The sequence below is a fragment of the Osmerus eperlanus genome, chromosome 18 (assembly GCF_963692335.1).
Source record: "Osmerus eperlanus chromosome 18, fOsmEpe2.1, whole genome shotgun sequence".
Classification (NCBI taxonomy): Eukaryota; Metazoa; Chordata; class Actinopteri; order Osmeriformes; family Osmeridae; genus Osmerus; species Osmerus eperlanus.
Window position 1 is genome coordinate 13,769,728 of NC_085035.1, and position 14,854 is coordinate 13,784,581.

The following is a 14,854-nucleotide window of genomic DNA, read 5'->3' on the forward strand; positions in this document are numbered from 1 at the left end:
ACACGGTCTCTTTTCATAACTTGTATTTTACCACTGCTCTTCTTGACATCGCCATTCGAACAGCCCTCACTGATTTCACGTAATGCTTTCAGCATCAAGCCTATGGCAACTCCCGAGGGACAAAACACCCTTGTCCGTTGTCACATAGAAAGGTCTGCTACAGTAGGCTATCCTCAGGATTTGCAAGCTAGCTAAACTTATAATGTATCTAAATAATTTTGTAGACATAATGGATTCTGCCACTAAAAGAGTGACTTGGATTTATTTCTGGACATACTATGCACAACCGAAGTGTGTAACAGTTACACAATGCTGTAAGATCGCCTATACTCGTGCATTGCTCTTGGTACCCAGAATGCCCTGCGGCAAGCTGAAAAGCTACTAAATTAAGGGCATTAGCTTAGTTAAATAAGCATTGTTTGGAGTTCTATTGTTGTTTTCGTTCTGTTTTGATATGTGTAATGTTATGGTCTATAGTTTAAATAATTTGAGTGTTCACCCTGATTGGGAATGTTGTCTAGTTAGATCGCTATCCATGCTGTCTGCAGCCATAGCATGAACGTGCAAGTGATAATTTGTCAGCATTGGGCCACTCAACGGTAACATTGTTTGCTTATAAAGTGTGGCTTGTACTCAAGTGCGGCTTATACTCTGATTTACAAACACAAAGTGCTCATTCTGGGGGGGGGCGGCTTATACACGATGCGGCTTATTTACCGTAAAATACGGTATGTTATGTCTATGTAAGGTCAGTTATAGCCTTTTTCCATGTCTCCTGATTACTTGGTCTAACCTTCGGTCAGTGACAGTTCATCAAAGGTAACTAAGATCTTATGTGCTGTGTCTTGTTCTTTAGGTCAATGCTATTTCACCTGAGTTAACCCTTCAGTTCTTAGTCAGTGAGGTCATCTTAGGATAATTCAGACAGTTCAGTGCTAGTTCATGTCAGGACAATCAACCAGTTCAGTTTAGTTTCATACAGTTTTCGGCCACAACACATGTTCAAGAAACCAGTTTGAGATTATTTGAGATTTGTGACATGGTGTATTATCCTGCTGGAAGTAGCCATCTGAAGATGAGTACACTGTGGTTATTAATGTATGGACATGGTGAGCAACCATACTCAAGTAGGCTGTGGAATTTAAATGAAATGTATCAAACTCTGTGTAAATTAATCCGTAAAAGTATGCATACGGAGAAAACTGGGAAAACTCGGTAAGCAATATTTTTCTCAGATTTATGAACACTGCGTACTCGACTGATATCACACGTTTGTCTTCATCGATTCTACTTAATTTCTGATTGTTCGCAGGTGAACAAGCTCATTGTCCACACCCCGTCAACTCCCATATTTGACCTTACATGGTTGTTGAACCCATTGTGAACAATGATTGATTCCTAATAAGAAATGGCTTAGGCAACAACAACATTGTGAAAAGATGAACTGTATTAATGTGAAATAGAGATCTTAATTAAAGAAATAGGAGGAGCATCTTGATTGGTGGCCTTAGGCTAGCAGTTATTTGAACATTGATGGACTAAATATTTTTTGATTTACAAAAATTGAATTAATCAACCAAGGGTGATTTTATCATAATATGGCTGCAGTTGATAGCACTGATTAGCTACATTTGTATTTGTATTATTTGTGGCAGCCCACCACAATGAAAAATTAGCTTCCACAAATGGATACTATTTTGTTTTTAGTTTTGAGGGCTTAGGGCTGTCCCACAGTCAAATCGTCTCAGTGCACGAGGGCTCTTTCGCAGACATTTTGAGCTCTTTATGTACCCTTTTCGTTAGTCCGAATTTTGCAGACTTTAGCTAAGGGAATTGCCCACTATTCAGAGCGTTGTGACGTAAAACACGAGGGTTACTTGGGGAAGCCCGGAAGCGAGAAAAGAAATCTCGGCAAACCCGCTTCATAAGACCAGAAAGAATAAGTGAGACATGAATTAAGAACGCAGCCCAGATACCTATGAGTGGTGAGTATTACCTTTCGGAACTGTATGCAACCCCTGTTGTGCTATATACGCCCTACTGCGCCACGTCAGAGACAAAAGAGCGGGAGTCAGATGGCTGAGCGGTTAGAGCATCGGGCTATTACTCAGAAGGTTGCCGGTTCGATTCCTGGCCGTGCACAATGATGTTGTGTCCTTGGGCAAGGCACTTCACCCTACTTGCCTCAGGGAGAATGTCCCTGTACTTACTGTAATCCACCGCTCTGGATAAGAGCATCTGCTAAATGACTAAATGTAAATATAAATGTAACAGCGCAGGCAACAAAGATATTCTGGAATCCGTTCTCAAGGCCTTTTATGTTGACAATTGTTTACAATCTCTCCCTTCTCAGCAACAGGCCAAGGAGCTACTAGATAGGATGAGGGCTCTCTTGGCTGCTGGCAGGTTCGAGATCAGACAGTGGGCTTGCAACATACCAGAGGTAATCTCCCTACAGAAGCAAGGTCAGAAGGGTGTGAGCTGTGGTTGACAGCTAAGGTAGACCCTCAGGAGTCAACTCTAGGCCTCCGCTGGCACTGCTCTACCGACACTCTGGGCTACAAGCATCGCCCAGTAACGTCCACTGAGTCTACACTTACGAACATGTATCGAGTACTCGCAAGCCAGTATGACCCTCATACCTTATACCACCAGAGCTAAAGTCCTGGTCCAAGCTCTCTGGAGGAAGGAAAGGGGATGGGATGAACTTATCACCGATGAGCTCTTTCCAGTATGGGAAAGTGAACTGCCTGGATTGCAAAGTATTACCAGTATACCAAATTAGCAGTATACCAAATGCTACGTGCCAGTCTGCCCTGCTTCCAACCTGTCAGCCATTGACCTGCACATATTTTGTAATGCGTCAGAGAGAGCCTATGGATCAGTAGCCTACCTGCGTGCTGAAACTGACAGACACATACATGTGTCCTTTGTCATGGCCAGATCACGAGTGTCCCCCAAAAGGCAGCTCTCCATGCCTCGTTTGGAACTTGGCGCCACTCTGACTGGGGCGCAGCTGTTCCAGGAGCTTCAGTATATCAAGCGTGCGTAGAAATTGTTCTTATGTGGAGGTTTGGAATATTCCCACAAACAGTTCAAGGTGTGATTTATTAAACATTCGTACGAGTGCCGTACGCACACTTCTAGGAGATTATCCTTGATAAATCTCACCTGTTCTTCGTCTATAAACTAGTGCACGAACACAAGTATTTGCATACGAAATGCCCCATGTTATCTAAATTAGTTGAAACACCACCAATAAAAAGGGAGCTAACAATTTAAACTAGAAATTGGTAATGAAAATGGAGCAAGGAAAGAAAAATAATTTTTCGCTAAATGAAATTGAGGTTTTGGTGTCTGAGGTTGAGTGCAACCACAAAAACGTATTTGGAACACTTAGCGGTGCTTTGACCAACAAAAAAATATTCTTTGGGAAAAGGTAGCGATTGCTGTTAACGCAGCATCTTCTCAGAGGCGCTCGTTGGCAGATATAAAAAAAAGTGCTTTGATTTCAAATCAAGTGCAAAAAAGGCCGTAGACGTACACAGGCGGGACATTGCTGCAACTGGAGGTGGACATGTTGAGACAAGTGTTTCTCTCATGCAATTAAGAATTGCAGCAATTATTGGAGAAACATCGCTGTCTGGAATTGTGTCAGGGGCAGACAGTGACCTAGTTGCAGGTCCTAACGTGTCCAATTCACCGTCTACTCGTGGTCAGGTTGAAGGTAAATAGAATCAAATTAGATTTTCAACAGTGTTGTCAATATTTTGGTCACCACTTTATTTTACAGGAAATTATAATCTGCTCTGATGCAGTAATCGAATAATTCCATAAATTGCATTGAGTGGAGACAGTGCCGTAGTGATTGTGGGAGATGCAAGTCTTCCCCCCGCTGCGACCCACAGTGAGGCACCGCGCCACATCAAGCCGTGAGCCAAGGGTCCTGACAGAATCAGTCCTACAGAAACAAGACGAAATCATCAACTCCATCAAAAAAATAAATGAGAAATTAACTGGCATCTGCACTGCACTCAATGACATTAAGCAATCACTACAGCAACTGGATAACTGTGCGAGTCAAATGTTAAATAAATGAGCTAAAGGAATGTGGGCTGTTCTTTTCTTGGGGGGGTACTTACTCAAACGTTGAATAATCTCCATCCTCCTTTGAACTGCAAAGGCATTTGGAGGTTGGAAAGTGGTGCATCTGGCATCACTTCGTCAGGTTGGTCTTCCTGAACAAGTGGAATGCCATGCTTGCTGGCCATGTTATGTAGTACACAGGCCATGACTATGTTGCAAGCCTTTTCCGGTGTATACTGCAAAGCACCCCCAGCAGATGACAAACAGAGCCACCGGCCTTTCAGAGTTCCTATTGTGCGATCCACGATCGACCTTGTGCGACTGTGTGCAGCATTATAGGCTCTCTCCTGTGCCGTCACAGGATTGGTCAAAGGAGTCATCAGCCATGGTTTCAATGGATAACCTCTGTCTCCTACAGGGAAACACATTTTCCCATAGATAAATAGAATCCACTAATGGCAAATACTTGATGCCTGGGAAATACATACCAATAAGCCAGCCATCCTGAACAGCTCCCTCCTGTAAGCGAAGGCCAACGTTGCCGTTGCAGAATGAATGAGTTGTGCGTTCTCCCCGGCCATCTCGCCACCACATTCAACAAATTATTTTGTGCATCCGAGATGATTTGCACATTTATTGAGTGGAAGCCTTTTCTGTAATTGAACTCATTCACCGATGGTGCTTTAATTGCAACGTGGGTGCAGTCCACCGCTCCAATTGTGTTTGGGAAGCCGTCGACCGCAAAGAAGCCTTGTTCTTCTACCTGTTTTGCTACAGTGTATGGGAAAAGTATTTACTGACGGGATCTACTGATGATTGCATTTAAAACAGCAGGCATCGTTTGGCTGATGGAAGGTTGTGAGATGCCAGACCGATCAGCAAGCTCACGCTGAAAAGTGCCCGTCGCCAAGATACCCAAGGTGGATAGCACCTGAATGTGCACTTTGTTCTCCTTGTTGGTCTTTGTAGTATTGGTCTTAGATCCTCGCATAATTCCACTAAAATGGGTTTAGGGAAACAATATCTACTAATGAGCCACTACTTTCTGCAAAGAAGTCATACCTGTCTCTAAAAATGTGCTCTCGACGAAATGCGGCGTGTGCTAAATCTTCCAACACAGCTAGATCTGCCATCTTCTCTTACATATTCCGTGTTTATTGACTGTCTTTTATAGTGGTCCACAAGCATAATATTGTTACATTACACTAAATTACATCAATTTGCCAATATTAACAACTCTCCTTATGGTGTTGAATTATATCATTACAATATTTCATTGATTCAATATTTCATGGAAATCCTTGCAAAATGCTTTCATTATTGATTTCAATCTTATAGGCCTACATAGAGTTTCCGTGTTCACGATGCAATTGCCTTGTTTCACCACTTGGAATTGTTCGTACTCAGCTATGCATAGTATTGACCATTCTTAGATTTACGCACACTTCCAAGACATTTCTTGGCATGATAAATCGCAACTTTTGCGTGGATTCATTTGTACGCATGGTTTTCGCACATATTAGTGCGTACGAACGGTTGATAAATGAGGCCCCAGGTTCTTCTCTCTGAGCTTTGGAATCGTTAGCAAAATTCCTTAACGATTCTGTTAACGATTCTCTGTGCCGTTGCGCATGCGCAAACTTTTATAGTTTATTCAGACAGACTGCAGAAAACATGGCAACTAGGAAGAAGCATTCTAAAGTTTGGTTGTATTTCACACGACAAAATGACAACAACGCTACTTGTAAAGCGTCTATTAGTCTCCCATTAGTATTGATCTTATTGATCATTTCACGTTATCGGGGCAGCGTGTGTTATCAGCAAACGTTCGCGTGTCCCATTATTAAACTGAGCATATCGATTTTTAATCCATTATTAAACTTAGCATTTTAATTGTTTAACCTTTTAATAGTCCTGTTAAATGTGCCTGAAAACGCCTAAACAACATACCCAAAGTACATTGAAAGCTGTTGTTGAACCATTTGGAGTACATGCATGTAAATGGTCTGTTTTGAAAGGTGACACTGAAGTTATTTCCCCTGTTGTTAGGACCCCTGTAAGTCCTACTGGTGTTGAGTAATAGAAGCTTGAAACAAGGAAACTGAAAGTTCCTATCTCCGACTAGATTTTGTTTTGAAAACAGAAGCCTGAAGAGGCCTAGAGGTGGTAGGTATTAGCTCATTTCAGAGCCAGTCAAAGCCAGTTTGAGAAATTTGTTTAGAACGAGTGTGTGTGTGTGTGTGTGTGGGGGGGGGGGGGGGGTGCAGGACGCACAAACCTAGTCGGCTGTAGAGGGGAGAATCGATAAGAGAATCGATAAAGAATCGATAAGCAGGAATTGATAAGGAGTCGGAATCGTTAAAATCTTATCAATACGCATCCCTAACTCGAGCTGTCTCTACCTAATCGCTGGAGTCAAGGGCCTGGATTCCTGCTCCAGCCGATCACTGGCTCGCTAACCCAGTTCAGAAATGTCAGGAGTCAGAGGAGTTAAGGAAACACTACTTCATGTGTCCTTCTCACTGTTGCTGATTCTACAGCAACAGTGAGAAGAGTTTAACGTAAATAAATGACAGATTGACGAAGGCAAGTACATTTTGTGACCGTGCCTTGGCTTTGTGCAAGAAGCGCCATCGAGCAACCATTAAGTGTCAGTAACAACGTCCCTGTCTGAAGACTCAGGTTATAACTTAACCACATTCTAATAGGTAAAAACCGGCTCAGCGTTTTTCTAGTTTTAACAGAAATTCTGATCTGATCTGATTAGACAAGAGCCCTGCATGCAAACGCCATATGAAGACATATCTCCTAAAAATCAGTTTCGTATTTCAAGTCAATCGGAGCTACGGTTCATGAGGAGCCGTTATAGGTTCTTGAGGCTTTTTGTTCCTCATGAGAAATAAGACATATATACTGAATATCCAAATGTTGGGACCTTTGGGCTGCCAATGGCATCACTTTGAAAATGGACAAATTGGGGCGTGGCCTGTAGCGCCACCTTCTGTCTAAAGTGGTCCATGTTTGGTATGGTAGTTACTAATTTGCTGCAGTTTCAACATGCCAAATTTCACAACTTTTTAAAATACTGGTCTAGGGGCTGCCATTGGGGGGGGGGGGTAGTTTGTGCGATAGACTAATGCGTTCTGCAGAGAAGGGAGACTGCCGTTGGTCACGGTTTGGAATGGAAGGGAGAAAACAGGAAAACGGCGGATATCGCCATTTTTTTTTACGACTTAGTTAAGGCGGCAGGCGTGTTTTGCGTAGGCGGCCGCCTTAACTGAAAAGTGCAGCGGGAAACCCAAATAAAAATAATTTTCTTTTGACCTTTGCAATGTGGGGGGTCTGAGACAGCCCAACGGTTAAAAGAAAATGCTTCACTTTGTTTTTATATGCGGTAAAGTTGTCGCAATACGACGGTGGGTCACAATGACTGATGGGTCAGAATGACCCGAAGATAACACAAGGGTTAATAATAGGAATAGTAACAAAAACAATAGGTTCCCTCCTACTGGAGGAACCCTAATAACAATAGGTTTTCTCCTATCGGAGGAATCTTAATAATACTGGGTAATAAAACACACATCTAGGATAAGTCAATAAAGCAGTATCCTGGAATTTGATTGAATGTGAAGATATATATTTTTTCTCTTCACTGTTGTCAAATGACCGGCGCTCTGCATTTCTAGTGATTAACACAAAAACAATCACACTGTGTGAAGGTGTGAACCCGTGTGGGACCGTTCTCTGTACGTCGCTAACTCAGTTAGCTGGATTTGATTGTTGACGGTTTGTCATTATCTTGGATTGTTCGTTTTTTTTGCGAAGCTCATCCTGGACTTGCTGTCATAGCAATAAGTCCGTAAGCTTAAACCTGCTTGGGAGCAGGCTTATTTTATGTAAACAATATTTGATTGAGTCTTTACAAGCAGAGGTGATACAGAAAGTCTGTCACAGCCATGTCTTTTCCGTTTTTACGACAACAACCTGTTGCAGAAGTTGCAAAAATAATTAGCAGAATTTAATATTAATCGCACATTGTATGATAGACAGATCCAATTAGCACAGTGAGACAGGCTACTATATTTTTGGAGAGATCGGTTTTCTCGTGAGGGTGTCATTTACATAATTAATTTGTTGGAACCACAATAAATTATATGAGATTAGATGATAAACAAAGTAATTCTGAAAATGAGAAAATACAAAGACAAATAGGCCTAGCCTACTGTAATAAGCGATAAAATATCTAACGTGGTCACTACATTTAATTTGTCTGCTACTTTTTGCCAGCTCTATCCTGGATTTTGCAGACTTCGAGGTGTTCCCTGACGTTTTGATAAAATCTTCCAATTTGGAGTAACCTTCGAGCAAAGCTCTTGCTCTGTTTGGCTTTGTTGCGGAACACACAGGGCGCTCTTTTAGGTCGTGGTGAGCAGCCATAGACTTATTTGAGCAGCCAATAGCAGTGTTGCTGATCAAGGTTTCTACTATCGATACATACCCCCTTTTAGACCAACGCATAACTCAATCCAGCTATACTAATCTATACAAAGAGTGTTAAAAGAACCGAATTAGCCAGATCATGATTAGCACAATGATGTAATCTTGGATGTGTCATTTGATCTTGGATGTAATAAGCGACGTACGGAGAATGGTCTAGAATATTTCATGGGTAATTGGTCCTCTGCTAGAGGATTCCAGGTTTACCAACATTCAGATAGGTGTGTTTTCTGAAACTATTTTCAGATTTGAATATATGACACATCATTTGAAACGTTACAATCTGAACTTTCATAATCTGTAAAAAACTGAGAAATGACTTTGGCAGCCGACAATGGTGCCTTTTCACAACCCTGTCACATTTTAGGATTATTGAAGACTTCTTTAACACTAGCAGCGCTGAGCCATTTTTCCCTACTTATAGCGCTGTTAAGGGTCAAATTGACCTATGCGTCTACTGACGGGCGTTGTTACTGACATGTAATTATCGCTAGATGGCGCTTGTTGCACGGAGCAAAGGCTCGGTCTTAAAATGAACTCCCTTTATGAGGGAATAACATACACCTGGCCATGGAACAGCTGAGCAGCCAATTGTCCAATTACTTTTGGTCCCTTAAAAAGGGGGGGGGCCACATATCAAATGTGTTGTAATTCCTACACCGTTCACCTGATTTGGATGTAAATACCCTGAAATTAAAGCTGAAAGTCTGCACTTAAAGCACATCTTGATTGTTTCATTTCAAATCCATTGTGGTGGTATACAGAGACAAATGATGAAAATTGTGTCAATGTCCAAATATTTATGGACCTGACTGTAGGAGAAGTCAAGAAAGCAGGGTCCTGGAATTTGAATAAGTGCGATTTTTTTTTTTTACTTCTCTTCACTGGGTCAAAATGACCCCTCTGCGCTTCTAGTGTTAAGCATCTTGAGGTCTGCTCTTGGGCTTAACTTGCTAAGACGGCCTGACCTGCCCTGTCAGCACTCTCTAAGGGGCTGATGGGATATTCCCCTTTCACTTGCTCAAGGGTACGCAGCAAGACAAACACGCACCTCCATCTGTCTCTTTCTCCACTAATCCCTCGCTCCATCCTTCTTTCCATCCCCCTCTAGGATGAGTGGGAGCACAGCAGCAATGGCAGCACAGGCTCCAGGCCCAGCTCAGGGTCCAGACCGGGTTCTGGCTCCAGGTCCAGCAGCAGAGGGCGCAACAATCAGTTCAGAGGACCAATCAAGCTGCAGGTAAAGAACTTGTATACCTGTGAGCAGTGTTGGGGGAAGTTACTCAAAAAAGTAATATATTAGTTATTACTTATTGTGATTATATTACAGTATTACTTACTGTACAAAGTTATATTATTACTTATTATATTACTATTACTTTTAATAGTAGCAAGATGTGGAAACGGGTTGCCATCTGTTTACGGTTCGGGTCTGCCTGCGGGCCGGAAACGCTGCCCCCTCCTCGCCCAGTTACTGCGCACTATATTCTAACAAATATATTTTTTAGACTGCTACACATGCCATACATCATTGTAAAGCTACGATTCTTGTGCTTGTACTTATGTAAACCATTTCAAGATCAAGTCACAACAGCAAGTATAACCAACGTCTTTGTCTGGTCACCAATATGTAAACAAAGCAAAAGCAAACGATTCTACTCACCCTAAAAGGTTCCCAAAGGTCCAAACTATCTAACCATGTCAAGTAGTTTGTCCAAAACAATGTATTACTTCCACACAAAGCCACAATCTTGTTTTGTCATTCTGCCTTTGCCAATTCTATTTTTGCAGTCTCTCATGCACTATCGCTCATTGAAGGAGTTGTGCTTTGAATATTTACGATTGGAAACAGTCAAGATGGCCGCTACACTCTGACCTTTCGATTGACACCTTGTTTGACCCAATAGGAGCTTCCATGCCCTGGTGACATAGCCTGGTCCTAACCAGACTCTCGTACATTTCATTTGTACAGAGAGTCTGGCCTCGCTCCATTAACAAGCGTTGACTTCCTTGTAGATGGGTACTCTGTTGAAGTTTAAAACTATTGGATCTGCCCAGAGCCACTCTGATATGCCATAACTAATTGCTAGTGTTCGTCTTAGCCAATTCCTTCACCACTACTGTAACAGAGCTAGCTGCCGTAGCTGGAAAATCAAACTGTTCCCGAAACCCGTGGGGAGGAGGGCCACAACATCATAGCCACCAACAAAACTCAGAAAAACTTGTTCTTGCTCCGGCTTTAGCTGTTGGATATTCGGCAGCGTTGCCACAACGGACCGAATGGCTTCGCTCGCATCTTTCTCCGCCGCCATTACAGAACTACAACACAAACTAGCGCACGGCAGCCACTCCCTCTGTTTGCTGATTGGCCGGTAGAAAATTAACCAGAGACATCTGACTTACCTACCTCATGCCCCCCCCCCCCCCCCCCCCCCCCCACACACACACACACACACTCGTTCTAAACTAATTTCTCAAACTGGCTTTGACTGGCTCTGAAATGAGCTTGTTAGCCTTGTAGCTAAGGAAATGCTGCAAATGCTAATAGCCAACATGATAGGTTTCTGTGGAACCTTCAAAATAAAAGTCCAGGCGCAAAATGGATGACAGAAGCAGTGTTCTTTGTGCGTCAATCCTGCTGAATCAGATAAAGCACTCCAATGTGTTCATGCTTCAGTTTTTGTGTTTCAGCAATACTAATTTAATACATTTTACTTAATTTAAGATACGTATATGTTTAGTGTTTTGCACCTCACTGCCACAGTAAATTCCGTGTTTGTATAACATACATCGCGAATAAATCGAATTCTGATTCTAATGGGGGATTTAGATGATATTATATATGATAGTTCTAAGTACCACTTTTCATTAGAGATAACAATTATGAAAAATTATACCTTTTTATAAGTATTTGACCTTGGTTACACCAAGGGTCCCTTTGGAGTCTCCAAATGTCCCTTTTAGAAAACGCCTGCACGTTGTGTTATTATAACACGTTACTTGATGAATGGCCAATTCACATTGACTGCTGTTGTCCTGACATGACAGCCATGTTTGTAGTTTTAAGGTTTGTTCTAACTCTGCTGTGTTGCACTTCTTTCAGAACGGAAACAGAGAAGGCTCTTTCGATATCTTAGGCACTGACATCTGGGCCGCCAACACAATGGACTCTCACGGGTAATTATGCCACGCAGAGCTTGGGTTTTCAACTCACAGATTGCACTGGGAAACACAATAGATGAAAAGCTTGATTTGTGAGATGAAAAACAGACTCCCCCCAAAAATGGAAAGTCACACAGATACAATTTCGGGAGCATATGCAACCAAAATGGCCACAATTTTGAGCCTTCAAAATGTGAATATGAGTAAGTGCTTTTTATTTGTCGAGTACATAATAAAAAGATTTACAAGAAATTGGTCTTTCCATGTGGTCATATTTATTCATCTCTCCAATAATGGCAGGAATCTGTGTGTGTGTACACATTGGAATGGGTTTAGTTTCCCAAAATTGACTCAAGAACCGGGAAATCTGAAAAGTTCATATTCGTTATGTCCTCTTTATAATCCAACGGAGTACAGTGCCACGATTGACATTGTTGGATAAGCATTTCAACATCAAATAATGAACAACAAAAAAATGCCGTAGCTTGGCTTACTCTTCGCGTCACAGCCCCTTCAATCTGATTAGTCCTCAGGTCTGCAGCGAGTTTCCTATGAATATGTATATGAATACTCAAGAACCGGGCAATCTGCAAAGTTTATATTTTGCAGGTGTCCTTTTTATAATGCAACAGAGTGCAGTAGGCTATAACTAATGCAATTAACAAAGGCATTCGCAATGAAATTAAACTAAGCGTAATAAGGAAAATAGGGAAATTCTGTTATCGTTCAGTGAATTTTGTTACATAAATGAATGTGTTTACTGATGTCAAAACTGCCAGCACATTGCAAATGTATAAGCGCTGTATGGTGAATTAGGCCTACAATTATGACAACTGGCTCATCCATTGTGCATGCAATGACTGTTATTAAATGTTTAGATTTACATTTATTCATTTAGCAGATGCTTTTATTCAAAGCGACTTCCAAGAGAGAGCTTTACAAAGTGCATAGGTCACGAGCCTTTTCTTGAAGGTGGGGAGACAGTCAGTGTCTCTGATGGAGGTGGGGAGTTGGTTCCACCACTGGGGGGCCAGACAGGAGAAGAGCTTGTGTTGGGACCGGGCGCTCTTGAGTGGTGGGACCACCAGGCGGTTGTCTGAAGAAGACCGTAGGTGGCAGGTGGGGGTGTAAGGCTGCAGGAGAGACTTGATGTAGTCGGGTGCAGTCCCGTTCAGTCCCGTTCACTGCTCTGAAGGTCAGTACCAGGGTCTTGAATCTGATGCGGGCCGTGATGGGTAGCCAGTGGAGGGAGATGAGGAGCGGGGTAACATGGGAGCGTCTGGGTAGATTGTAGACCAGGCGGGCCGCTGCGTTCTGAATCCTCTGGAGAGGGCGGGTTGCGCATGCTGGGAGATCGGCGAGCAGCGAGTTGCAGTAGTCCAACTTGGAGAGGTTTGATGTTTGTGGTGGTAATACATTTTAACAGAGAACCAATATAGTACATTCTTATCAATATACCATAAGCTATTTATAATGTAGGAAACAGCAGACATATGAAGGCTACATAATCATTTGCATGAATGTAGGCTACCACAGCATTGGCAATTTGACTAGAAAATATGTGGAGGTTGAACAAGTACTTCAGAGATGACATGGAATTTCAATTGTGATATGATAAATATAGGACAAGTTACAATAAAGGTACAATGGATTGATTTATTCTTCGGGTCATGGCAACACAGTGTGAATGAGATCCATACTTCATGTTAGCGTTGTCGGTGAAATATGGTGGCCCTGAAGTGCAAACCACACCCCCTAATATGAGTACATCCCCCAAATGAAAACATTCCCCCCAAATATGAGTCAACTCCTCCCAAATAGGTTGACTTGCTCACCTCCCCCCAATACAAAGACACTCTCCCCCAAATGGGAAACGACATTACATTAACTAAAAAAACACATTACAGTAACTCAAAACGGAAAAGGGTTGGTACTACACTTAATCGCTGAATGGCTGCAGTAACTAACAAGAAATAAGAAATTGATCGACAGAAGTACAAAATGCAATAGCCTGACAGAGTTAATTGCACCAGGACATTTGTTTGGCTATCGAAGCATGTAGCAAATAGTAGGCTACTTATGCAAAAGTATAAATTGCGTGTTAAAAGTAAAAATCGATAGCCAAACAACTATCCTGGTCCACATAACTCTGTCATTGTGTCATTTTGTTCTTCTGTCGTGGACAGCTTAAGCAAATTGTGTTTGTATATCGTGATTTAGATGAGGATCAGATCACATTTTATGGCAAATTACTGCAGAAAACCAGTTAATTCCAAGGAGTTCACATACTTTTTCTTGCCACTGTATGTCATCCACTTGGCTAGCTGTTTTTTCGCTGGTTGTTGTAGTGCAGAACACAACAGGACCAGAGACCTAAGCAAGGTGGAAGGGTGGACAGGGTTGGCATGTTTAAGTGGTTAAGTTAGTAGTTAACAGACAGTATGCAGGTCTTGGATTTCTCTGAAGGTCGACATTTCTGCCTAAACAAAACCATTCAATCTCAAGTTAATGGTGAAACCTTCAAGAATGTGTTATAGCACCTGCTCAAAAAAATGCAGTAACATGAACACTGCTGTTATTTTTACCTGTTCATAATTGACACTGTCTTTCATGTTATTGGTCTGCCTTCTTGTCCCTTTTATTTCTCCTTGTCTCTGTGTGATTTATTCTCTCTGTTCCTCCTCCTACTTCCCCTTCTACCTAATCCTGCTCCTCCTCTGCCTCCACCTCCTCTTGCTTTGTTATCCTCCTCATCCTCACCTCTCTCTCTCCTGTTCCTCATCTTCATAATCATCCTGCTCTTCATCCTCCTCCTGCTTTGTCCTAATCCTTGTCGTCTTTATCTACCTGCTCTTGTTGCTCCCCCTGCTGCTCTTCATCTTCCTGCTCCTGCTGCAGAGGTGCCACGTGGGACATGCAGCCTGAGAAGCTGGACTTCAGCCAGTTCCACAGGAAGCCTTTCCGGGGCACGCCAAAGCACCTTCCACACATCGACCGAGAAGGGTGAGCGATCTACCCTACTCAAACCTGCTCTACCCTGGCTTACTCAACTCTATTATGCTATGCTTTACTTGGCCTTACTGGAATCTACTCCTTTCTCCTGTTGCAC

General features: G+C 42.3%; 1 protein-coding gene across 3 annotated transcripts in view; it reads left to right on the forward strand.

Moving 5' to 3' along the window:
* ctif (CBP80/20-dependent translation initiation factor) overlaps nucleotides 1–14,854 on the forward strand; it is a 186,720-nt gene that overhangs the window by 78,584 nt on the left and 93,282 nt on the right. For all 3 annotated transcript variants that reach the window (XM_062484693.1, XM_062484690.1, XM_062484691.1), the window contains exons 4-6: nucleotides 9,695–9,823; nucleotides 11,687–11,760; nucleotides 14,644–14,748. In XM_062484693.1, the coding sequence (XP_062340677.1) occupies nucleotides 9,695–9,823; nucleotides 11,687–11,760; nucleotides 14,644–14,748 (308 nt within the window). The remainder of the gene's footprint in view (nucleotides 1–9,694; nucleotides 9,824–11,686; nucleotides 11,761–14,643; nucleotides 14,749–14,854) is intronic.